The 26,363-nt window shown below is 42.9% G+C and overlaps 2 protein-coding genes across 7 annotated transcripts in view; one reads left to right on the forward strand and one right to left on the reverse strand.

Moving 5' to 3' along the window:
- The window catches only part of zwilch (zwilch kinetochore protein), a 43,360-nt gene that overhangs the window by 10,768 nt on the left and 6,229 nt on the right, over positions 1-26,363 (forward strand). For all 3 annotated transcript variants that reach the window (XR_010958338.1, XR_010958339.1, XM_067971271.1), the window contains exons 8-19: positions 342-497; positions 1,857-1,928; positions 3,289-3,382; positions 3,921-3,976; positions 5,669-5,777; positions 6,388-6,467; positions 7,547-7,703; positions 10,189-10,217; positions 10,317-10,453; positions 13,281-13,376; positions 14,498-14,616; positions 16,382-16,492. Coding sequence is in view for 1 of the 3 variants with exons in the window: in XM_067971271.1 (XP_067827372.1) it covers positions 342-497; positions 1,857-1,928; positions 3,289-3,382; positions 3,921-3,976; positions 5,669-5,777; positions 6,388-6,467; positions 7,547-7,703; positions 10,189-10,217; positions 10,317-10,453; positions 13,281-13,376; positions 14,498-14,616; positions 16,382-16,476 (1,200 nt within the window). In the remaining 2 variants the exon portion in view is untranslated. The remainder of the gene's footprint in view (positions 1-341; positions 498-1,856; positions 1,929-3,288; positions 3,383-3,920; positions 3,977-5,668; positions 5,778-6,387; positions 6,468-7,546; positions 7,704-10,188; positions 10,218-10,316; positions 10,454-13,280; positions 13,377-14,497; positions 14,617-16,381; positions 16,493-26,363) is intronic.
- lctlb (lactase-like b) overlaps positions 18,628-26,363 on the reverse strand; it is a 32,086-nt gene continuing 24,350 nt past the window's right edge. The window contains exons 14-15 of one of the 4 annotated variants that reach the window (XM_067971275.1): positions 20,041-20,085; positions 18,628-19,860 (exon numbers count right to left, since the gene is read on the reverse strand). In XM_067971275.1, the coding sequence (XP_067827376.1) occupies positions 19,748-19,860; positions 20,041-20,085 (158 nt within the window). In that variant the 3' untranslated portion in view covers positions 18,628-19,747. Of the gene's footprint in view, positions 19,861-20,040; positions 20,086-22,082; positions 22,157-26,363 lie in introns of those variants that run through there. The other 3 variants (XM_067971274.1, XM_067971273.1, XM_067971272.1) reach the window with 3 other exon arrangements.

Consider the following 26,363-nt stretch of genomic DNA (forward strand, 5'->3'; position numbering starts at 1 on the left):
TGTGATTGAAACTCCCTATTTGTCACGCAGCGTGTCTGCAGTTCCAAACACTGTTGGTTCCTGACCACAGTTGTACTACAAAGGAAGAGAGGACAAATGGAAGTTAAGTGTTTCCCCATTGAAACAGAGGTTGGGTCATTGTGTAACTCCTAGTGGCTGGTTGCTGAGTTGCAGTAGCAAGAATCAATAGAGAAGGCCTTCCTGCTTTCTTGGCAAGGGTATAATACATGATGTGAGAAGATCTAAAAGGGAACGGGGAGAGATATTTAATTTGGGAAAAAAATCATTGGGTACAACTCCACTGATCCACTAAAGTGTAATGGCTTATTGTTTTGATTTAGGTAGTGACTAAGGGTTATGCACAGTATGATCTGTTTGGTGCCAGTGTAATGGAGAATACAATTATGGAATCCCAGAGTAACATTATGGTGGATTTCACTTGGAACAATGTGGAGAAAATCGTAGAAATTCCACCACTTACATCAGTTGCCATGCTGGTAAGTAAAACAAACTTTCGATATTAGCTTCTCTTGCTGCACATATCATCACAGAAACTAGCGCAGCTGTCACATACACCATGACAACGAGGAGAATGTTCCTGGTTTCATTTTTGGGCAGATTTTTTTATCCCCCCCTATTTCTCCATGCCTTTTTTTTAATGTCTCCAGAGGCCATGCGAGTGCTTGCCCAAGGGCAGGCAGCTGACTCAAACCCAGGGGTCTGCCAATATAGCAGAAAATTCTGTTCAGCCTTTAGGAGATGGTGATGCTCTCCAAATTTTCTCTGCCTACTTTTGTAGAGCAGTGGCTTATACCAGTGTGTGATATCTGCATTGGGCTCCTAATCTTGTTCTCTTGTGTCACATTGGGTAAAGGCTAGTGTTTCTGAGCTGGGGGAAGAGAGAGTCACTCCTGGCCTCGCATCTTGAATTCTTAAGGAGCAGTTACACAGTGGCATTGTCAGATGTTTGGGAGCAAGTCTCCTGCCTAAGTGAAGGGATGGGGACATCTATTTTAAAAAAAATGTACATTTTTATAAAGGAGTCTTTGTAGGTCGCTTTGTGGATGTATTAGCTTTTCATTTTATCCCATGTTTTGTCAAATCTCAGTTTAGTTTAGGTGCTGGGTGACTGTGATTCCCATTCGGGGTTTGTCTGTTGAAATTTGGCTTTTTTTCTAATTCTAAAATTATCCGTAACAAGGTTTTTATGCCCTGCAGGTCCCAGAAATTAAATGCTGTGAAAACAGCATTAAAAAAGCTGAATTAATATTTTAGCGCATACGAAATGAAAGTTGTTTACAGCAGAGCAAAAGACATGTGCATAGATTTCAGGTTTGGGTGCTCAATATAAATACAAGTCTCCATTAATCTGAGGAGGTTTGGGGTGTAGCACTCTGAAAAGTCAGGGAGAGGAGAGAGGCTTTTTGGCTCATCAAAGCTTACCCCAACGCTACCCAACTGTATCCTGAAGAACCCCAATATTTTTGCTTCTACTACGAACTATCTCCTGGCAGGCCATTCTAAATATTCTATACTTTATCTGTTTACCATTTAGTGTATTATATGTTTTGATGTAATTTAATGTTTTACTCTACTATCAATGTAATTTTAAATATTTTAATACAAGAATGAGAACTTTGAAATAATTTGTCAGAAATTTCACTTTAGTAGTTTGTTGGAAACTGGCTGATGTGAGTCTGGCCTGTAATCTGCAATTCAAGAATGGGATTAAGTACCTTGCACGTACAGGTGCAGGTTTATGTCTCAGAATCCCCAGTAGTAGATTATTCGGAACTGGCCTATTTTACCTTGTTCTTCTGTTACAGTTTCTTTCCCTTGTATTTGTGGTTGTTTAGAATATTAAAGTGGAACCTGGAGACATGAGAAGTCCCGTTGTTCAAATATATAAGGAGCTAGAATTTCTCCTTGTAAGTATTTATTTCAAATAACCATTGCATTCATAGAGTTCTTTCACAAGTTAATTTTTAAATACAGAATCGTATAGATGTGCTCTAACGGATTGCAGCCTGAATGCACTTCTAGTTTTAAGCAAACATTTTCCAAAAGTTTCCTTAGTGTGCTGCGTGTAACAAAATCATAAAGCCACTCTTTATAACAAGGTATACGATTTTGTTAAACATTGCACACTGAGGAAACACTCCCCTAAGTGCGAGCTGGGTGGGTTTGGTCACAAAAACTTTTTCTCTTCATAACACTATGTAAGTAGCCTGTGATATAACTGTTCACTGGCATTAGTTGGCCCAAAGCCTTGAGTCTCCTATTTCTTAAAGACCTTTTAATTTTAATGTACAAAATTTAAAGCAGAGCTACCTTAGTTTTGTGTTGGTGGTAAAATTAGAACTCTAGCAATCTGAAATATGTGTGGTGGGGGGTGGGATAACTGAATGAACTGCATCAGTAAATTCTACTTCCCTGTAGCCAGACCTTGTCTCCTGGGCAGCATACGCACAGTGCCAAATGCTTTAGATTCACTTAATGATATCTGGCAGTGTCGTTGCTCTGAATACTAAAAGAAATAAGTAAGTTAAAGGTTACTGTAGACTATTTAAAAGGAACAGTCAAGTCAAAATGTAATGTAGGAAATAACATTTTCAAAAGAAGAATTCTGCCAATATATTCATCTTTGTAAGACTCGCACTAGATCCCTAGTCCCTTTTGGCATGATTTAAAATCCCATGCTTAACCAATTTAGCTCTCACTTCCTGATCTCTTCTGGTATCCACCCTCCAAATCCCCCTTCTTGTTTAGAAGTCTTTTGATGTTTTATCTCCCAGGGGCTTACTGGTGTGGTACTGAGCTGTACTGACCAGGAAGTCCCAGGCTTGATTTTCAATCTCTGCTGAGTCAGTTGTTGTCAGTTGTGGCGCTACAATTGAACTCAACGCTTGAGCTACAGAGAAAAAAATCAGCCATTGTCCCTGCTTCCGATCACTATCCAGTGACTCCTGTTGGAAAGTGTGTACATGTTGGGTGAAGACAGGATTGGGCTCAGCAGTAATACCCCTTTCCTATGCTCTTCCCCCACCCATAATTGATTGGCTCTCCCTGCCAAGGTGCCCACCCAGAATGGCACTTGAACAAGGTCCTAGAGGCATAAACAGCTTCAGGAGAAGTGGGGAGAAACTTTAGGGATAAAGGGGTGGGAAGAGAAATAAAAAGTCTACGGAGATGAGATGCATAAGTTTTAAATATAAGTTCTTTTAAGGATATGAAGCATATGTTATAGTTTGAAGGCGATGACCTGATTTCCCCTGTGTTGTGTGACAGGTTTTAGCTCAAGGTTTGAAAACAGGCGAAACAGAGTGGCCAGAAGTTCTAGAAGAAAAATCTGCAGTTAATGTTGTGCAGGAGTTAATTGAAGGTACATGCTTTACACATTTGAACAACATCTAAAATTTAGACTTTATAAATGGAATATTTTGGGCTGGATACTTGAGTATAATTGAATATACCTTGTCAGTAGTGTTAATGAGTCTGCCAAGTTATCTGGGTGGTCAATTTATTCTTCACTACTTATTAATCTTTTCTACAATGGATACTGCTATCAAGGCTGTTTTTCCCTAAATATTGTGCTTGAAGTGGCATGCTAAAACCTTGCGAGTACTTCCATGTCAATTAGGCGCAAAGCTTCCTTTTCTCCGCGCTCATCAAGGGGTGTTGATGCTGGGGAATGAAATATTTTCCCATTTTTTACAATGGCAAAGGCTGAGGTTTCATTCTCATCAGCGATGACTGGATTTTGAACCAGGTTCCAGAATGAAAATTTGGCATTGTCCCTTTCTGTGTTGGGCCACAAGTTCAGAGATGGGATGGAAAACCCAACAGATTTGTTCACTTTAATAGATGTTAGAAATTGCCTAGAACAGAATTTTTTTTTTTGCATTTCATGTTTGATACAGACCTAAAGAACCAGCTTGATGTCTGTCAACATCAGCCAAAGAAAAAGGAAACTGAGGTAAGATATTCTGATAAGTGGAAACCTTTTGATAGGAACAGGTGTGGCAAATGTAACATTGCCTTTATTCTGTCAAAGAAGGGTGCTCTCTAGGTAAGCTCTTGAATGTTTGTGCGATATAAATACATTTTTTAACTACAGTGTCTTGTTAAAATTGCATTCAGTGTCGTTCACTGTTAGTCCTGTTAGTCCTCCTTTTATTCAGTGACACAGATGACCTCTAGTGATGTCAATTAAACCAGTTCTCTTGGAGTGTGTCTGCTTTGGTTTCTTTGGAAATAGTTACAATTGGTTTGGGCAATCAGTGCTGGCCTAAAGAGTTTTAGCTACATCAGCAAGTGACATTGACTTGTTCTTTTAAGGAGCCCTTAAAATGTAGTTATTTTAATACAAATGTTTCATTTTAGAATATATCTGACAGTTTGAGTGGTAGCTACTTAACATTCTGCAAGTTGTTTGAGTGACCATTCTCATTAAAGGCATGCATATTGATCCACGTTAGCAATGCAGCATCTTGCGTTTGACAGTATAATATCAGAGCCAGTAATTATATATGTAACTTCCATTAAAAGGAACTGGTTGTCTCCTATATTGCTAGCCTTTCCTAGAATTGTAACAGTTTGTGCATTTGGACTAAAACTAAGAGCAAAGAGAGACTTAATTAGTGAAATAGTTTTATATTTATTTTATTTATAGATTTATATTTATTTTAAAATCGAAATTATATGTTTTAAATGTAAAAAAGCAATAATCAATAATTTACATTATTAAAACTTTTGCATAAATCCCACTTTGAACTATCTTCCGTAGTTGGATATGTATGTATGTATGTGTGTGTATATATTATATATATATATATATATATTATAAACAAATGAATCTTGCTGCTGGAAAATACTTCGGATAAGTATTTCATTGTTTTATTTAGTTAGAAGAAGTTCGTTATTGCAATTTTTGCATTTCGATTCAACAGCAAGCTCTGGTTTAGTGTTTTCTGTACAATACACGATACACTTCAGTAAAGAATTTGACAGAAGTCTTGTAATAAATTGTGCAATGGAAAAGTCTAGTGGGGACAAATTTTAACCCAAAATAATTAATTTTGCAAATGTATTAAAGTATGGGAGTTGTGTTTACAAAGGAATAATGAGAAGCAAATTTGTGATTTAGTGTCTCCCTATAGTCTAAGTTAAGATTTGTTTTGCAGTTTGTGGGGAGGGGAGAGAATGGTAAATCTGTCTTGGGTTTTGTCTGTAGTACTCTGTTGGAAGGTACTGAATATAAATGGCTTAAGAGAGATTTTGTTTAATTCATCTATATAAGTTGTAAAGATTTAAAAACATTCAATAAAATAATTTAAAATGAGTTTGGAGAGAATGCTATGCTTGAACATGCAAAAAATATTTTAAATTTAACTTCCCAATAGTAAGAGTGTCACACTGCTACCACTGGGGGAGCTTGCTAATTCGCAAATGATTTTAGTGCAAGTTTTGACACTTTGCTCCTTCAGGACTGTGGGCTGAAGATGTAACATTAGTCTAGTATGCAACCATTAGTAAGATTGCAGCACCCATGATTTCATCAACGGTGGGTGGGTGTGTGGTCTAATCTTATTTAAGGATTTCTATGATGTTAGTCATGAATTTTGGACCAAGGCTTTGTTTTTATTCAATTTCTATTTTTTTACATCAGAAATTAAGAAGCGATGTAGCTGCTGTTGAATCAACCATTCATTCGTCATTTGCTCCTGAGCGTGGAGATCTCGATTTTGCAGAGCAGCTTTGGACCAGAATGAGGAAAAGTATGTATGCCTGTGGATCAGATTATCCCCGTAAGGGAGCACAGTGACAGAGATTCAGAGCACTGAATTTTAGTGTCACAGAGCAGGACAAATGCAGATTCAATCTCTTGTCGTGGTCTTACCAAGAAAAGGGACCATGAATATAAGTTAAGGAAACTATAAAAGAGTTTCCAACTTATAGATGACACCACATAGTGCTACACAGAGCGATGAATACAAACTGGATTTAAATGTTCAAAAGGGAAAATGACAGATTCCTGATTCAGTAGTGAGGTAATAACTGAAAGACAGAAAATATTGAAAATGTTTGGTAGTATGGATTTAGCTGAAAGAGAGGGTCAGATGGCCAAATTACTTTTTTTTAAAAAAAGAAAATGCTGGAAACACTCAGCAGGTCAGGCAGCATCTGTGGAGAGAGAAACCAGAGGGTATGTGATAGTTACCGTGACTGCTTTGTTAAGACTTCAGTGATTTTAATTGGAAGAGCTGTGGTAATGGGAGTAGATGTTTGCTTCTTTCCTTCTCGTTCTCTCAGTAACCTGGTATTCATTTCTTTATGGTTGTGCAAAACATACTCTTGTATTCTACTCATTTCTTTCCTTTGTTTTAGCTGTTTCTTCATACCAAGATGTGGTAGATTGCTTGACACTAGTTATTCAGCACTTAAAATGCAAGGACATTCAACCGTGGGTATGTAGCAAACTTGTTATTTTAATGTTTAATTAAATGTTAACTAAAATCCTTTTTTAAAAAAATACTATTGGTTTGAAGATTTTGGGGTTTGGGAAGGTATTCTAATATAGCCTCATTTTAACATTTGTTTTATATCCTTAGCTTATTGTTTGGTAATTAATGCTGGGGCATTTGATTGATCATTGTGCATGACTTCCTACTATATGCCTCAGTAAACGGGTCCATTTAATGATAATGGTTTTACTTTTGTATGATTTGTTACTGACACTACCTGTACGGCACTTGCACTAATGGCACCTAACATTACAGAGGAAATCCAAGTTTTAGTGGGTCCTGGGAGCACCTGTTGGAGGCCTGTATGCTTCCATTTGGTGACATCCAGAGGCATAAATCGGGTTCCATAAGTGTGCCGATGATATCCCATTTAACCTTTGTGCCTCCTCTCTTGATTCCACAGCTGTTGCTCAATTCTCCAACTGCCTGCATTATTCTGCATTATTCCTTGGATAAGTCAAACTTTCCTCCAATTTACTGTAGGCAAAACTCCTACATGCCTTTGTCTCTAACTCCACCACCCTCTCAGGCTAGGTCTGGTGGTGTGAAACCTTGGTGTGTTGCTTGATCCTGAGCTCAGTTTCTTTCTCCACATTGATTCCATCCTGAGAATACCTTCCAATATCGCCCACCTCCGCCCCGTGCACTATTGCCCACCCCTGCCCTGTCACCGACTGTTGCCGAGACTCTAATCCACGCCTTTATCACTTTGAGGTTCAGTTTCTCTAATGCTCTTCTAGTTTGTCTTCCTTCTTCCACAAATTGCAAATCATTGAGAATTACTCACCTTGTATCCTTACCCACTCAAAGCTCAGTACTTCTATCACTATGGTCCCTGTTAGACTCAACAGTGCAAGTTGTAGTAGTATTTATACACATATTCTAGAAACATACCCGTCAGGAGGGAAACATTCCTTGTTCTATTTTTGTAAGGTTAGGGGCTTTGTGCAACTATAATGACATATTTTATTTTTTAAAAATACTATAATTGGAACATTGAACAATCTTTGATCACTTTTCAGATCCATCGAGGAAGCAATAGTTCTCTCAGCAAGCTGATTCAACAATCCTACCATAGCACTGTGCCAGCTGTCTCTGTTAATGGACTTACCGCTATCCGAATGCTATTGGAAATAGGATTGGATAAATTGCGGAGGGATTACATAAACTATTTTATAGGTAGATGTTCTTTCAGTACATGTCTGAAGTTTGGTGCGTTATTATTTGATTTTAAAAATACTCCATTTGGTTGTAAAGTTCTGTGCATCCCACACACGTGCCATGCAGTGACAGAGTTGGGTTTACAGCTATGATTTCCAGATTTTTACTGTTCTTTGAGTGATAGATTCTGAACAAACACTTTGGGCTTCTCCATGTTGAGAGAGGGAAGGAAAATCAGAGGGTGAAGTACAGCTAGCTGCTCTTGGATACCTCCCCAGTCACCAGTTCACACGTGGGATTAACAGAGCTGTGGTAGAAGGTCTCCTGTTTCACTCCCTGATCACCAATGCATAACCATGGGGCTGTAAGAGATTAACAAATTTAAATGAGTTTGAGAGGGGGCAAGAGAAAGGTGGTGTAACTGGGGTGGCAAGGTGTTTGAGCAAGATTACACTGCATTATGACATTAATAGTATGGGGGAAAAATTGGATAGGGCCTGTTTTTGGGTGGGAGTAGCACGATCCGCTATTACCTCGCGCCTAATTGTCCCTCCGCAGGCAGGACGAGACTTTCGTCAGGCCTGAGGACTCACCTGCAATCAGCGTTGGAAATCAGCATTGAATGAGGATTCCATGCAATTTGCACTTTCCACCAGCAGGGGGAGCTCCAATCTCTTAAAGGCTGGCTCTCTATTAGAAATCTCTTAAAGGTAGCTGGTATCTGTTATTTGCTGAATATAACAGCCTGCTGTCTGCACGGAGTCTGAACAGTGTTCAGATATCGCACATGTAAAGCACAGATGCAGGTCCCATCCCTATGTTTACATACTGATGAGTTATGTTAAAACATTGAATAAAGGTTGAGCACCACTAAATCCCACATCCTCCAATCTGCATGCCAGACCTCACCAACCTGTCAATCTGAGAGCCTGTCCACCAAGGTTCTCTGCTGATGCACCAGAGGCCTTGGTGCAAGAGGTGGACAGAAGGAGGGACATCCTATATCTGCAGGGGGTGGGGGTAGCAAGAGGCCCTCCAGACATACACCCAAAAGGCAGTGGGAGGCAGTAGGGGATGAAGTCAATGCCAGGCGCACAGCATCATGAACATAGATGCAGTGCAGGAAGAAGTTCAATGCTTTGACATGAGTGGTCAAGGTGAGTGAGGTCAACTGTCAAGTGGCATCTCCTACCAAATGCACCACTGGCCACATCCACTCCTCCACACACTAAACCCCCCAACACCCATCTACTAACAAACACTTTCCATCAGAACTCAGCTCTTCCAATCAGATGCTTCCTCTCACGCTCACACATTACCACTGTTGCAAGCCACCAAACCACAACTCACAGGCCACACACACTGGCAGCTATTCATACATGACAGGCATATTGCCCAGACACATGTCTTGCTTTCTTGCAGGAGAAGGTAGTACATATCAGTAGGCAGCAAGTGGCAGTGGCATTCAGCCCCTCGAGCCTGTTCTGCCATTCAATGAGATCATGGTGGAACTGTGACCTAATTCCATATTTCCGCCTTAGCCCCATATCCCTTAATATCCTTGGTTCACAGAAATCTATCAATCTCATATTTAGAATTCACAATTGAGCTAGCATCAACTGCCGTTTGCAGAAGAGCTTCCCAAACTTCTCTCAACCTTTTCATGTAGAAGCATTTCCTAACTTCACTCCTGCACGTCCTGGCTCTAAATATTAGGCTATGTCCCTGCGTCCTCATATTCAAGTGTGGGAGACCTCCAAAAATAGTTGTAAATGTGTGGGCAGCCAGAAGTTATAATCCAGCCACTAACCTGTAAATCCTGCATAGTCCCTTTAAAAAGGGCTGGTACGGGGTCCTCCAGGCACTCTCAGACACGTTCAGGTGGTCGGGGTTAAGAATGTGCGTTGAGTTGAGCGTTAAGTCTCAAAATGGTGTGTATTACTTTAAATCAGCGATGTGCACTGATTGAAGCCATTTTCTCCCTACTTTACATGATTCCAGCATTCGTTATCTGCGCCTGCGCGAACTCCTATACCAAGATGGCGTCCGGCGCACGTCATGCAGGAAACGTGCGTGTGCATCCAAGACGCCATCTTGAATGTCGGAGAGGCCATGTAGGTCCAAAACAACGGGTGCCAAACGGCCCAATTTTGCACCCTGTGCTGCTGAGATGCTGATCTCCACTGTGGATTGATGCTAAGTGGAGGTCAGGCAACTCCTCTCAGGGTGGGGAGGGGGCAAGACGGGAGGGGAGAGGAAATCTAGACGGAGGAAAGTCATCCTGATCTTTGTCAACTGCCTCCAGGTGGCTGACATGAGCACTACTCCCCTAAGGCTTTGGAGCAGATTAACCAACCAGTGTGTAAGCTACAGGTGTGATGAGGCCTGGGGAGAAAGGAGAGAGGCTCACAGCTACCACCACCCTCCAGAAAAATGTAAATAACAATGAGTTTAATCCTGTACAACAAAGCGGAAATCATTATTGATAAATATTTTCTTCTAGGTCAAGAACTCACCACTTTGAATTACTTGGTAAGAATGGATTTTATAAATCACAAAGAAAACTTGAGATTTAGTTTTCTATCTAATAATAATTTGTTTTTTCATTACATATTGCTATTTGTTCTGCAGGATTACTTTGTGAATTCCACTGTAAATCTAGAAGAGCAAATACTCCGTCTCCATAAACTCCACCACATGCTCGAGCTGGTGGTGAGTTGCAGTGCCTTCCTCAACTTGGGCCATGAGAACCTCTTTGCACTGACACAGTGAGCACTTTACCTAATTCAGATATTCCGGTACACATAATAGTCTTGAGAGTCACAACAAGGCACTTTCTTTTTTGCCTGTCGAGTTGCATTGTAGCCAAGTTGCATTGTCGTGCCTTGATGCTTTTGGAAAATCACTTTTTGTTTGCTAGATACTTTTTTTTTAATGACCACCATGCCCTTTAAATCGTATGCTGACCTGTGTGCTCTTCCTCCTGCCTGTATTATCAGTGTGTTGAAATCAACACTCGTCACACAGTTCCCTATTCTAACTTGTTCTTTTCTGTAAAACTCCTCATCTCCCTCTTTTGTTTTTTTCTTGCAATTTCAAGCTTTTAAAAGCAAAGCTTGGTGCCACCTAATTACTATTGCCTGATTTTGTCTCATTCTCTCTCATTCCTTTTCAACCTTGCTGATGTTCTGCACCATGGCCATGACTCTTCTCCTCTTTTCTCAATTCTAAAACAAAGCACCAGGACAAAAGGTGGACATGCAATACCTCGCTCAGTCAACCTTTGTTTCTGTTTATATATTTGAGCTTTGTTTTATTAATTCATAAGAGACCAATTTTAGACTGTGTTCAAACATTTGACTTCAAAATAAATCTAGATGAGGGAGGAAAACAAAAAGGGGTTTTCCTTCATTGAAATTCTGTACATTTTTTGCAGTTTAACACAGGAGTGTGGGAACTGGAAATTAAATTGAAATATGTAGTACCATTGTTTAAAAAGGGTACGAGGGAAAGGCTGAACAATTATAGGCCAGTCAGTCTTAGCTCGGTGGTGGGCAAACTATTAGAGTCAATACTGAGTGATAGGATAAACTGTCACTTGGAAAGGCATGGTTTAATCTGGGATAGTCAGCATGGATTTGTTCAGGGAAGATCATGCCTTACAAATCTGATTGAATTCTTTGAGGAAGTGACGAGGAGGATTGATGAGGGTAGTGCAGTGGATGTTGTCTACATGGATTTTAGTAAGGCATTTGACAAGGTCCCACATGGCAGACTGGTCAGAAAGGTAAAAGCCCATGGGATACAGGGAAATGTGGCGAATTAGATCCAAAATTGGCTCAGTAACAGGAAACAAAGGGTAAAAGTCGATGGATGTCTTTGCGAATGGAAATCCATTTCCAGTGGTGTGCCACAGGGCTCAGTATTGGGTCCCTTGCTGTTTGTGGTATATATTAATGATTTGGACTTGAATGTAGGGGGCATGATTGGCAAATTTGCAGACGACACAAAAATTGTCCGTGTAGTTGATAGTGAAGGGGATAGCTGCAGACTCCAAGAAGATATCAATGGGTTGGTGGAGTGGGCGGAAAAGTGACAAATGGAGTTCAACCCAGAGAAGTGTGAGGTAATGCACTTAGGGCAAACAGTAAAAGGGAATACGCAGTTATCGGAAATATATTGAGAGGAGTAGAGGAAGTGAGAGACCTTGGAGTGCATGTGCACAGGTCCCTGAAAGTAGCAGTACAGGTAGATAAGGTTGTGAAGCATGCATATGGAATGCTGTCCGTTATTAGCCGAGGTATAGAATACAAAAGCAGGAATGTAACGATGGAACTGTATAAAATGCTGGTAAGGCCACAGCTGGAGTATTATGCGCAGTTCTGGTCACCGCATTACAGGAAGGACGTAATTGCTCTGGAGAGAGTGCAGAGAAGATTTACAAGAATGTCAGGGCTTGAAAATTGCAGCTACGAGGAGAGATTGGATAAGCTGGGGTTGTTTTCCTTGGAGCAGAGGAGGCTGAGGGGAGACTTGATTGAGGTGTACAAAATTATGAGGGGCCCAGATAGAGTAGACAGGAAGTACCTGTTTCCCGTAGCAGAGAGTCCAAGAACGAGAGGACATAGATTTAAGCTGATTGGCGGAAGGATTAGAGGGGACATGAGGAAAATCTTTTTTACCCTGAGGGTGGTGGGTGTATGGAATTCGCTGCCCGAATTGGTGGTAGAGGCAGGGACCCTCAACTCTTTTAAGCAGTACCTGGACCCGCACCTAAAGTTCTTTAAGCTGCAGGGCTACGGACCGGGTGCTGGAAGGTGAGATTAGAATGGGCACCTGGTTGTTCTTTGAGCCGGCGCGGACACGATGGGCCGAATGGCCCTCTCCTGTGCTGTATCTATTCTATGGTTGTATGTCCAGTATAATAAAGGGGTGCTTTTCATATTCAAAGCACATTTTAAACTCAAGATGGTGATTAGACGGATGTGTTTTTAGAAAAAAATGCTTTTGAGTTGGGAAGAAGTGGAATTTCAAACAGTTTATATTGAAAATTAGTGGACCCATGTGGATGATTATGATGCAACAATCATAATCAAATGATCTTGCAAACTGCCAGAGAAATCTTGAGTGATTTATAACTGTTTCTGAACTCCTATGATTAGGTTATAGTTTGAAATCCCTTTGAAGCAGATGAAGATATAAGGCTATGAGCAGAGAGAGAGAGAGAGAGAGAGAGAGAGTGTGTGTGTGTGTGTGTGTGTGTGTGTGTGTGTGCGCGCGCACACGCGCGCGCAGGGCAGTGGGTTTAGTTTTGGATTGCCGTAGCAAAGAGCTTGCCCAGACATGACAGGCCGAATGGTCTCCTGTGCTCCAAGCTTCTCCGGTTCTATGGGGTAAATATTTTATTTATAACACACTGTAAGATTAGTTGTGCTGATTCTGATTGTGAGGATAGGAATCGACTATCTGCATACTCTGTTGTTCACAATGAGGGTTTAGTGACTGTGAATTCATTATTGCAGGTTTATCTTCATTTGATTGCAGTTTTGTTGGTTGTAAAAATTTGTACTGTGTCTGCCTGGTCTCCTGTGACAGGTCCTGCTCACGATACTACAAGGACAATCCACTGGATGAAACGCATGCTTTTCAGCTGCCAATCAGACCCACAGCCATCAGTGCCTTCTATGAGAAGTAAGGCTCATAACTAAAATGTAACAATTGTTTACATAGAAGTGATTGGATATTATTTTTTGGAAAAAATACTTGAGAAAAGGGTTAATGCTCAGCACAGTTTACAATAGTAAATGGTGTATTAATGTATATTACGTGATTAAGTGTTGCCATTTTTGGAAGGATATTGGGGAAAAATCATAATCTTTATACTGCCATGGGAGCAAAAGAGAACTATATTGGACACTACAACAACTTGCATTGCTATGGTGCCTCGACTGTGGGAAGACATTTCAAAACATTTCACTGTAATGAGGGAAAAGCCCACCAGATGCCAAGTAGGACGGGATAAAGGGAAAACCTTGAAGCTAGAATTAAGGGGGTGAACACATGGTTGGGGAGAAGGGCTTTAAGAAGGTTCTTCAAGGAAGGTACTAAAGTGAAGGAAGCTAGACAGTGAGTTCCAGAGGACAGGAATAGTGGTGGAGCAGACCAGAACCGGGTAGCAGAGGACAGCGATGGAGCAGGCCAAGCAAGAAAGAGGATAGCATCAGCTGAACGTGTGATATGGAGTGTGGGGGAGCACGAGCTAACTAAAAAGGGAAGGAAAGAGTAAGCAGCCAACCAATTTCAGTGTAAGCGAGTCCATATTTCGTAATATGGGAGCTTGATTTATTTTCTCAGTTGACCTCAATTTGTTTGTGGTGGTCCTCAATTTTTTTTTAATCTAATAAGTTTCCAGATTTTTTTATAATTATGGATGTCCTGGTTTTTTTTTAAATGTCTTGCACCCTGATATTTTTTGAGTTTCTGTGGGCAACAGTACTGTCAGTATAACAACAACTTGCATTTATATAGCGCCTTTAACGTAGTAAAACGTACCAAGGCGCTTCACCGGAGCATACTCAAATGCCGTGATGTTTGAATGCGTTAAAATTCCAATCATGATTCTGTCTGAACCAAAGTGTTTTAATCATGCACGACCCACTTATTAGTTGTGGCACGTGGATTTGGCCCCTGCTGTAACTGGTTGGACATCCCTGGGTTAGAGTATGGGATGTAGGAGCGATTAGCAATTCTACTAGGAGCTCTTTTAATATTTGCAAGTAATTTCCTGATAACACTGGCTTCTTGCATTCCAGCGAACAACCTATCATGTGGAGAGTGGAGATTATTAGTGGCCATGGGCAGAAAGAGTTGAAGACAGTATGGCAGCTCAACGCCAGGCCACCAGTGGATCATGTGACATTTAATACTCCAGGTATTTTCTTTTATGCAGTCAAATCCCCTGGAATATTTGCATTTCGTGATACTGATTTTATCTACCTGGTATGCATTTAGCCAGAATTTGTTCTTTAAGCAGAGTCTTTGGTATTCAGATTGGCTGATCTTTCATTTTGATGTCCCTGTTGAACTGTGGAAATCTTATAAGCATCCTCTCTGTCAGGACCATAAGAACAGGAGTAGGCCATTCAGCCTCTCGAGCCATTCCGTTTGATCATGGCTAATCTAAATCTTAACTCCATTTACCCATCTTGGTTCTGTAACCCTTAATACATATCCTTAACAAAAATCTATCAATCTGTTTCTGTGGTGTAACAAGATGAGCCTGGCAGTGAATCTCCTGTAACATAGTTAAGTGTGATCAAAGACCGCCCACTGGCTGTATTGGTGGTGCAGAGCTAGACAGTATACGAAGGTCCCAGATTCAACTTATGGTCTACTAAGTTAGCTGATGTGACCCAGGAGAGTGGCGGGGCTGCTGTGATTACTCTGAATGTCCTAAGTCTGTTTGTAACCTTTTCTAATCTAAGATATATTGAGAGGGGTAGAGGAAGTGAGAGACCTTGGAGTGCATGTGCACAGGTCCCTGAAGGTGGCAGTACAGGTAGATAAGGTTGTGAAGAAGGCATACAGAATGCTCTCCGTTATTAGCCGAGGTATAGAATACAAAAGCAGGGATGTAATGATGGAACTGTATAAAACGCTGGTAAGGCCACAGCTGGAGTATTGTGTGCAGTTCTGGTCACCACATTACAGGAAGGACGTAATTGCTCTAGAGAGAGTGCAGAGAAGATTTACAAGAATGTTGCAAGGCTTGAAAATTGCAGCTACGAGGAGAGATTGGATAGGCTGGGGTTGTTTTCCTTGGAGCACAGGAAGCTGAGGGGAGACTTGATTGAGGTGTACAAAATTATGAGGGGCCTAGATAGAGTAGACAGGAAGTACCTGTTTCCCATAGCGGAGAGTTCAAGAACTAGAAGACATAGATTTAAGCTGATTGGCGGAAGGATTAGAGAGGACATGAGGAAAATCTTTTTTACCCTGAGGGTGGTGGGTGTATGGAATTCGCTGCCCGAATTGGTGGTAGAGGCAGGGACCCTCAACTCTTTAGGTGCAGGTCCGGGTACATTTTAAAGTTCTGTAAGCTGCAGGGCTACGGACTGGGTGCTGGAAGGTGAGATTAGAATGGGCACCTGGTTGTTCTTCGAGCCGGCGCGGATACGATGGGCCGAATGGCCCCCTTCTGTGCTGTATCTTTTCTTTGGTTCTACATTTTCTCCTCTATATGAGACACTTATTGTTTTAAAGAAATGTGGATATCTACCTGAATAAATCATTCTCTATGCTAACTGTATAGATTGTGGTGTATTCTGGGATACTTACTACTGTGGCCTGTATTTTTGTCACTGTTTAGATTAAACCAACGATGTGTTGCTCCTCCCTCGGAGCTATAAATAGTACTTTTAAAAATGTGCTTTATATTCCGACTGTATTACAGTACTTATTTGAATGTTTTTGACCCATTTCCGAGCTGTTGTGCTATATAGTTAGGGCATTGATTTGATAAAACGCTTACTTGAAAATGTGCATGGTCGTTTAATCCTTATGACCTATGGAAACCTGAACAGTAGATGAAGTTATTCCCAGATCAAAGACATAATACATTTTCAAATGTTGTGCAAAATAAACTTAGCAAAATGAATAGAGTATCACTAATGTTACTGTTCCCTTGTGTTTTTAAGATCTGCCGATTGATGATACGACTTTGAATAGTGATTGCGATGAGGCGTTTTATTACAACACAGTGATCAGCTGCAGTCAGGCACATTTCACATAAACCTTTGGGAGAAACGGTAAATCTAAGCAGAGTGTACATTCCTCGAGGATAAATGCACAATAAGATCCTGCCTTTTTTGCATGTGGTGAGTCAGTCAACCTATCACAGGTACTGAACTCAGGCCAGGTATAAGTCACCCTAAGTTCTTCTCCAGTAACAGAGTACGGGGTCTGCTAGTGTTGTTTTCACCCTCCACCCGCAAGTACACTGTCTGCCTGGCACAATTCCTCCCTGAAAGTGAAATGAGCTGGCATGGTGCTGCTCCTTCCTGCCAAAAAGTACTGAATCTGTGTGGTCACCCACCCCCCCACCCACCCCCCCCCCCCCCACCCCCCACTACTGAATCTGTGTGGTGCCCCTCCCCCAATACTGAATCTGTGGTGCCCCTCCCCAAATACTGAATCTGTGTGGTGCCCCCCCCCCCAAATACTGAATCTGTGTGGTGCCCCCCCCAAATACTGAATCTGTGTGGTGCCCCTCCCCCAATACTGAATCTGTGGTGCCCCTCCCTAAATACTGAATCTGTGTGGTGCCCCTCCCCCAATACTGAATCTGTGGTGCCCCTCCCTAAATACTGAATCTGTGTGGTGCCCCTCCCCAAATACTGAATCTGTGGTGCCCCTCCCCAAATACTGAATCTGTGTGGTGCCCCTCCCCCAATACTGAATCTGTGTGGTGCCCCTCCCCCAATACTGAATCTGTGGTGCCCCTCCCTAAATACTGAATCTGTGTGGTGCCCCTCCCCCAATACTGAATCTGTGGTGCCCCTCCCTAAATACTGAATCTGTGTGGTGCCCCTCCCCAAATACTGAATCTGTGGTGCCCCTCCCCAAATACTGAATCTGTGTGGTGCCCCCCCCAAATACTGAATCTGTGTGGTGCCCCTCCCCCAATACTGAATCTGTGGTGCCCCTCCCTAAATACTGAATCTGTGTGGTGCCCCTCCCCCAATACTGAATCTGTGGTGCCCCTCCCTAAATACTGAATCTGTGTGGTGCCCCTCCCTAAATACTGAATCTGTGTGGTGCCCCTCCCTAAATACTGAATCTGTGTGGTGCCCCTCCCCCAATACTGAATCTGTGGTGCCCCTCCCCAAATACTGAATCTGTGTGGTGCCCCTCCCTAAATACTGAATCTGTGTGGTGCCCCTCCCCAAATACTGAATCTGTGTGGTGCCCCTCCCCCAATACTGAATCTGTGGTGCCCCTCCCCAAATACTGAATCTGTGTGGTGCCCCTCCCTAAATACTGAATCTGTGTGGTGCCCCCCCCCCAAATACTAAATCTGTGTGGTGCCCCTCCCCAAATACTAAATCTGTGTGGTGCCCCTCCCCAAATACTAAATCTGTGTGGTGCCCCTCCCTAAATACTGAATCTGTGTGGTGCCCCCCCTCCCCAAATACTAAATCTGTGTGGTGCCCCTCCCCAAATACTAAATCTGTGTGGTGCCCCTCCCCAAATACTAAATCTGTGTGGTGCCCCTCCCCAAATACTGAATCTGTGTGGTGCCCCTCCCCAAATACTGAATCTGTGTGGTGCCCCTCCCCAAATACTGAATCTGTGTGGTGCCCCTCCCTAAATACTGAATCTGTGTGGTGCCCCCCCCAAATACTAAATCTGTGTGGTGCCCCTCCCTAAATACTGAATCTGTGTGGTGCCCCTCCCCCAATACTGAATCTGTGGTGCCCCTCCCCCAATACTGAATCTGTGTGGTGCCCCTCCCCCAATACTGAATCTGTGGTGCCCCTCCCCAAATACTGAATCTGTGTGGTGCCCCTCCCTAAATACTGAATCTGTGTGGTGCCCCTCCCTAAATACTAAATCTGTGTGGTGCCCCTCCCTAAATACTGAATCTGTGTGGTGCCCCCCCCCCCAAATACTAAATCTGTGTGGTGCCCCTCCCTAAATACTGAATCTGTGTGGTGCCCCTCCCCCAATACTGAATCTGTGTGGTGCTCCTCCCTAAATACTCAATCTGTGTGGTGCCCCTCCCCCAATACTGAATCTGTGTGGTGCCCCTCCCCCAATACTGAATCTGTGTGGTGCTCCTCCCGCAAAGGACTGAATCTGTGTGAGTAACATCGCTTGCACCCATTTCAGTCAGCAATCCAGTGTAGGAATCAAATTGGTTGACACAATTCAGTCATTAATATTTTTAAGACAACGGCAAATTTATTCTTTTTTAAAAACATTTTTGTAATTTCCTAAAATTAGGGTCTAAATTCCATTTCCTAAAAATGAATAATTGGCACACCATGGATTAAATTCAAGTATATTTTGAGATGACCTCTTTTGTATGATTTTTATTTCTATCTGGGTTCTGAGATTATTTTGTGTTGGGAAAGTGGAATTGGACAAACTACGTTGGTGATCGTGTGTGACGTTTATTTTACAAAGTTATATTCATAGCCTAAAGTCCAAGATTTCTCATCCTATTGTATTTGAACCAGGCCAGACTAAATGTCCCTGAAATCTGACCCACAACAACTGTAATGATTATTAGTAACAAATTGCAAGAGATGAATTAATAAAACTCTTTTTGAATATAAAGATATTTATACCATTGTGAGTATACGGTATATGTAATATGCAAATGTGTAACAACTGTTTATAATTCACCAATGAGAATCGCCTGTTCAGCTGGAGTGCTGTTCTCCCCAGTTTGGTCTAAATGTTGGCCCATGATATAACTTCTACATTTGTATCTGGACCAAGTTGTTAGAGCCTTCATAATAACGCACTGATAGACTGGCTGATTTATTCAGTTCACACCTTTCTGTCATCACACAGACCTAGAGTGTTACTATTACTATTGCCACAAGCTGCACATATTGTATTTTTTTTTAAAGTCAACTACTAGAATGGTTCTTCTGCAAAAACTTGCTTTGTGTTTTCAGGAAACACATTGTTTGCTTGTAATATTATTATCCTGTATCTCTGATGAAACCTTGTTAATATAGACCTGGAAGGAAGTACTGGAAGTGGAATAATTTTATCATGTTGTGAGCTCCTTTTACCTCAGTCATGGGATTCTAATCAGGGGTTGTGAGATGAGTTTGTTTATAACACAGTTTTACTATCCCGGTAATGTACATCTCATTCATTAGCAATCAAGCTATCGGGTCTTTGAAGTTGAGGGTAGAGAAGTACCAACTTATTCTTTTGATGACTCCTATTTTAACAAACTTGCTGAAGAAATTGAAGGTAGACAGTTGTCTGTTTTTGTTGTTGGACATTTAGCATTGTATTGTCACAACAGAATTCTGGATATTTCACTGCCTCCGAAGTAGGAACATCAGTAAAACAGCACTCAGGAGTATACAGAGGGTGCACACGGTCGGGACAACTATCTCGGTCACCATCTCCATATGACTGACGAGAGGATCTAAAAGTGATGGGGAAAGGAAAAAAAGTTGCACTGTAAAAATTATATTCAATTATTTTAGAGAAATACTTTAGTTCTCATTAAACCAAACAAATAAGTATATTTAATGTGTTATAAAATTTCCCACTGTGTGCCTGGTTTTAAAAAATTTTTAAAAGCTGGGTTGCATCTTTTGCTTACCATGAATTAGTCTGAGAATATTGGCAACAGTGTTCCGCTGTTCCTCTAATTTTAAAGGAAAACGCTCATTACTGAAGTATTAAATTCCTTGTGAAGTACATAAACCATAGAGAGAGAGAGCTACATCCCCGGGAGGTGATAACAAGGCAGTAATCTGATCCAGGATATTCAAATGACTTACTAATCATAACTGGTCATCGGAATATAGAAATAAAATTACAGCTTTGAAATCACCCGGGGTGTATCAGTGACTATTTTGCCATTTAATGTATTCATGTTTTTTGTGTAAAATTCAGCTTGCTTCTCGAGAGGCCCTCAATATACTGAGCTAGTGACCTCTTCGTATCAAAGCCCTCTTCTAGGAGTCTTCCTTGCGATGCCCAATTTTCTACCTCTGCTCCATGTAATTTGAGGTCTTCCTTTGAGTCCATTGTGTGAACACATTGGCTGTTGTTCTGAATCTGAGCCCCTTACCCCTACTTTTCGTATTTGGCTATTTTCTGCTCTGCTTGGCACTTCCCAATCCTGCCTCCCCCATCTCTCGCACTCTGTCCTGCTCAATCCTTCTCTCCACTCGACACTACTCCCCAGTCTATCTTTTTTTCCCCCTGCTGCTGCCCCAGGCTAAAATCCCTCTGGACCAAGCTCATGGCCTCCCTCTGCTCCTTCCTTGGTATTCTCTGCCACACCTGTTGCAACATTCGTCACTGGCTCACTCAGAGCAACAAACCCAACTGTCTTGTCCTCTTCCTGACCCACCATCCTGGCTCCTCGGACGTTACCCTCTCTAACTGCCTCCCCCATCCCGCTTCTCTCTCCCGACTCCATCAGTAGGTCATCAACTGTTGCACCGCATCACTCTCTAGCATGTTTACTTACTTGCACATGTATCTATCGAAATTCCTAGCCCTGACAGAAATCTGGCTTACAGGGTGGCAGCTACATCCCTTCAACGATGCCTCCCTGTCTGGCTGCACATTCCATCAGCTACTCCACCCACACCCACTCTCTTGCTGAAAGCTTTATTCAAGCTTTTGGCACCTGTAGCCTTGATTTCTCCAATATCCTCCTTGCTGGTCTCCCATCTTTCTCCCTTCATAAACTCCAACTTGTTCAAAACTTAGTACAGAATAGGATATAGACAACAAAGTGCTGTTTGACCTATTCTCACTGATATACGCGGGCTCCCATTGAATTAAAACTCCTTGTCCACACCTTGAAACCTCCAAAGTTCTCACCCCAACTTACCTTTGCAACCTCCTGTACCCTTCAGTCCTCTGACCTTCCATGCAACCTCCCTCCTCTTTTCCCCCCCCCCCACCTCATGATTAGTGGTAGAGCTTTAAGCCGCCATCCATACTATCTGGAATTTCCTCCCTAAACCCCTCTGTCTCTGTACTTATCTTATTTAAAAGCTTTCTTGAGAACTGTCTTTTCAGTCACCTCTTCTAACTTTCCTACCATAGCTCGGCTCTGTAAGGTGTCTTGGGATGGTTTTCTACATTAGAGGTGCTATATAAGCGCTGGTTGTTGCAGTTTGTAGCCTGAGCTGTTGTGGGTACATAGGTCACAGAGAGGTGTGAAAGCTAGACGGCCAGTAATAGCCCACTGCTGTCACACTTCTCTGGGTGAGCGCTGAAGATCAGTGAAGCCGTTCGCAGCCCATTCTGGTGGCCTGGGAACATGCATGATACAAGTCAACTCCCAGTGAAATCACTCAATGTGGGCAGCCTCTAGAGGAATTTAAACATTGTATGTTTTTTACATTTCATAATCAAACTGTTCCTACTGGAAGTGCAATGCTGTTATTTTGTTTAGAAAACTATCATAAACAGTGAAACATTAATAACACAAATACACAACTTTTTAAAAGGTTGTCCGGATGGGTAATTCCACAGATGTTGAGATTTTAGATACAAGGGGGCAAAGTAATACAACCTAATTAATTATCCATAACCAAGAAGGCTAATGTTGCACATAGAACTTGGACGTTGCTTTCAAGGCTTGAACTCAGAACTGAGGTGACACAAAGCCCCTAATACCTAAACTTCATCGTGCACTGGCCAAACCGCTGGCAAGTCTGCCTGCTTCTCATTTGTTCGGTCTGTTCTTCTAGCTGAAAAGGGCAAACAAAGAAGAACCCATTAGCCTATGTTTGACGCCTCCTTCTCCTCCTTCTTCTACCCCCTCCCCTATTTTTGTAAGTGCAATGGTGTCAGTACCATTTTAAAAGAACTTCGTAACGAGAAAAAATATTTTAAAACTGGTGTTGTCTGTCTTAACATGTGAACGGAACTTTTTACAATGGGATTATATGTAATTAGTTCATACTTGAAAGGGGTAATATTTTGCTTTGTTGGCTTATCTAAGGGAGAAAGACATGGTATTGCTGCATATGTTGATTCTCTTTCTATCTAACAGCACTCAGTTTCATTATTATTTTTTAGCACTATGCTTTTTGGAGTATGGAGAGTAAACAAAACATCATTCCACCCCCTTGAATTTCCAGGACCCAGCCGTCTTAAATCAGGAAGATGGGACAGACTAATCTGTTGACTTATTCTGGTATGCTGTTGATCTGTATAGAATAGTTAACATGGCAGCAATAGAGCTCCCCAGGTACTGGAATTACCTGGTATTACCTTCATCCCTCTCGAAGTCAGTGATTTCCTAATGTGATCAAGTCCCTGGGAGCATCCTCCATCTTGCCCAGGTGGCCATTCTTAATCACTGACTGTTTCCCATCCCTGCTGTTCCCCAATGGACAGCCCTCATCTTTGATCACTCAAGTCAGAGGGCTGTTGACTTGAGCGTACTTGGTGCACAACTAGTCCAGCCATTCGTTGCCAGATATGGTCGACTACATCAAGCAGCACCATGCCACAGTCTCCTCATCCAAATAACCCACTGCTCCAGGATCATCCTGAAGGACAACAATAACTTTATTTGTTCTCTTTTCTTAAGTTCTTTTCCCTTCCCCTGCAGCGTTCCCTGATTGAGAGGACAGGCAATGAGCCAGTCTGCACTCTGTGGCCAGTTCCACTCTTGAACCTGCCTCCTATTTTACTTCCTTACCCCTCCCCAAACTATAGAGAAGCACCTAACCTGTTTCTCGTGCCTTTACCCCTTGATAGCACAGCTGACATCAGAAACTTGCTATTTGCAAAATCTCAAGCATGAGCCAAACCTTAACCACTCTCTGAGCATGTGCCCGCCTTTAACCACTCACTGAGCATGTGCCCGCCTTTAACCACTCACTGAGCATGTGCCCGCCTTTAACCACTCTCTGAGCATGTGCCCGCCTTTAACCACCCTCCGAGCATGTGCCCGCCTTTAACCACCCTCCGAGCATGTGCCCGCCTTTAACCACCCTCCGAGCATGTGTCCGCCTTTAACCACCCTCTGAGCATGTGCCTGCCTTTAACCACCCTCTGAGCATGTGCCCGCCTTTAACCACTCTCTGAGCATGTGCCCGCCTTTAACCACCCTCCGAGCATGTGTCCGCCTTTAACCACCCTCTGAGCATGTGCCTGCCTTTAACCACCCTCTGAGCATGTGCCCGTCTTTAACCACCCTCTGAGCATGTGCCCGCCTTTAACCACCCTCTGAGCATGTGCCCGCCTTTAACCACCCTCTGAGCATGTGCCCGCCTTTAACTACCCTCCGAGCATGTGCCCGCCTTTAACCACCCTTCGAGCATGTGCCCGCCTTTAACCACCCTTCGAGCATGTGCCCGCCTTTAACCACCCTTCGAGCATGTGCCCGCCTTTAACCACCCTCCGAGCATGTGCCCGCCTTTAACCACCCTCCGAGCATGTGCCCGCCTTTAACCACCCTCCGAGCATGTGCCCGCCTTTAACCACCCTCCGAGCATGTGCCCGCCTTTAACCACCCTCCGAGCATGTGCCCGCCTTTAACCACCCTCAGAGCATGTGCCCGCCTTTAACCACCCTCCGAGCACGTGCCCGCCTTTAACCACCCTCCGAGCACGTGCCCGCCTTTAACCACCCTCTGAGCACGTGCCTGCCTTTAACCACCCTCCGAGCACGTGCCCGCCTTTAACCACCCTCCGAGCATGTGCCCGCCTTTAACCACCCTCCGAGCATGTGCCCGCCTTTAACCACCCTCCGAGCATGTGCCCGCCTTTAACCACCCTCCGAGCATGTGCCCGCCTTTAACCACCCTCCGAGCATGTGCCCGCCTTTAACCACCCTCCGAGCATGTGCCCGCCTTTAACCACCCTCCGAGCATGTGCCCGCCTTTAACCACTCCCAGGCACGAACAGTTGGAAACCGCTGCACTCTCCTTAGTTTGCCCTCTTTTTAACCGTCAACCTTTTGTATGATATGTGTGTTTTAAGTATGTATGTAAAACTACAATATTGCACTGTTGCCCAGGAAAGGGAATGTTATCTTAATCAGAGGCAGAAGTGTCCGATTATATACTTAATTTAATATTGCATTAAAACGTGACATCAAACGTAGAAGTGGTAAACTTTGCCTCCGTTCTGTGCTAGTAACCGTTTTAAAGCCTTATTTGCCCTTTTCAAATAAGAATAGAAACAGACATGATGTCAAACAGGGAGCACTTGCCTTGTCTCATAGAAACCTAGCTGAAATTACTTTTTATTCAACAACGGTGCTCAAACGAAGGTTATCTATTCTGTTTCACTGACATCAGGGTATTGGCAGCTCTTCTCTGTGACTACAATCTATTGCCTGCTGTAAACGCCATGCATTTGCATTGATCAGCGTGCGTGTTTGAAGGCCATCCATCTTTGCTTTCATTCTGGGGGGTGATTATGGTTCCTGTACACCTGCATATCATCTTGGCATGCTTTGGGAGGAGGGTTGAAGCAGGACTACAATCTATTCTTAATTTGAAGTTGCTAAGTTTAATTTTTTTTTTAACCAAACATAAAATACTTCCAGTGCTGTGATTTTCAAATCGCTTATTTCAAGTTACTGGATAATTTGAATTTTTTATTAAGCAAAAGCGATTTTGAATTAAAAAGAGTCGACTGTACCCTTGTGAAAAAGGTACAATTAAGGACAGCTCCTTATGTGAGATGCCTGCTCAGTAACCAGTCATTTTTAATTAAACCTTGTTGTTTTACGTCAGTAACTCTCACTGTATTCCAATGAAATTTTTTTCAGTTCTGTACAAGAATTGTTTGTACTCTTACCCCCTTGTCCCTGTCCAACCCGGTTTTCTTCCCCTCCTGTACTGAAGGTACTGATTCAGTACTGATAGGCTGTCAACCAATATCTACTATAAGCTCACCGACTCCCACAGCTACCTTGACTACACTTGCTATTACCGCCCCCCCCCCCCACTTCCTGTAAGGACTCTATTCCATTCTCCCAGTTTCTCTGTCTCTGTTGCATTTGTTCCGACGATGCCACCTTCCACACCAGTGCTTTCGATATGTGTTCCTTTTTCCTCAACCGAGGATTCCCCTCCACCGTAGTTGACTGGGCCCTCGACCGTGTCCGTCACATTTCCTGCACTTCTGCCCTCACCCCTTCCCCTCCCTCCCAGAACCATGATAGGGTCTCCTTTGTCCTCGCCTTCCACCCCACCAGCCTCCACATTCACCGTATCATTTTCCACCACCTCCAGTGTGATGCCACCACCAAACACATCTTCCCCTCCCCTCCCCTTTCAGCATTCCGAAGGGACCGCTCCCTCCGCGACACCCTGGTCCACTCTTCCATCACCCCCAACACCCGCTCTCCTTCCCATGGTACCTTCCCGTGCAAGCGTAGAAGATGCAACACCTGCCCTTTCACCTCCTCCCTTCCCACCGTCCAGGGCCCCAAACACTCTTTCCAGGTGAAACAGCAATTTACTTGTACTACTTTCAATTTAGTATACTGTATTTACTGCTCACGATGCGGTCTCCGGAGACCAAATGCAGATTGGGTGATCGCTTAGCTGAACACCTCCACTCAATCCGCAAGCGTGACCCTGAGCTTCTGGTTGCTTGCCGTTTTAATTCTCCGTCCCACTCCCACTCTGCCCTCTGCCTCCTACACTGTTCCACTGAAGCTCCAAGAACAGCACTTCATCTTTCGATTAGGCACTTTACAAACTTACGGACTCAACAATGATTTCAATAACTTCACATCATAACCACTGGTCCCATTTTTTTCGGACAGCGGGTACTGGTAATGGTTCTACTGTTGCCATTTACAGCTCCTCCAGATCCATCTTTTGTTTCTTTACTTGTCCCATTACCACCCTCCTTGCCTTGCACCATTATCCCTTTTGTCATTTAATCACTCCTGCCCTCCACCCTATCACAGACTTTCCCTTTTGTT

This window comes from Heptranchias perlo, chromosome 34 (assembly GCF_035084215.1).
Source record: "Heptranchias perlo isolate sHepPer1 chromosome 34, sHepPer1.hap1, whole genome shotgun sequence".
In the NCBI taxonomy this organism is placed as follows: Eukaryota; Metazoa; Chordata; class Chondrichthyes; order Hexanchiformes; family Hexanchidae; genus Heptranchias; species Heptranchias perlo.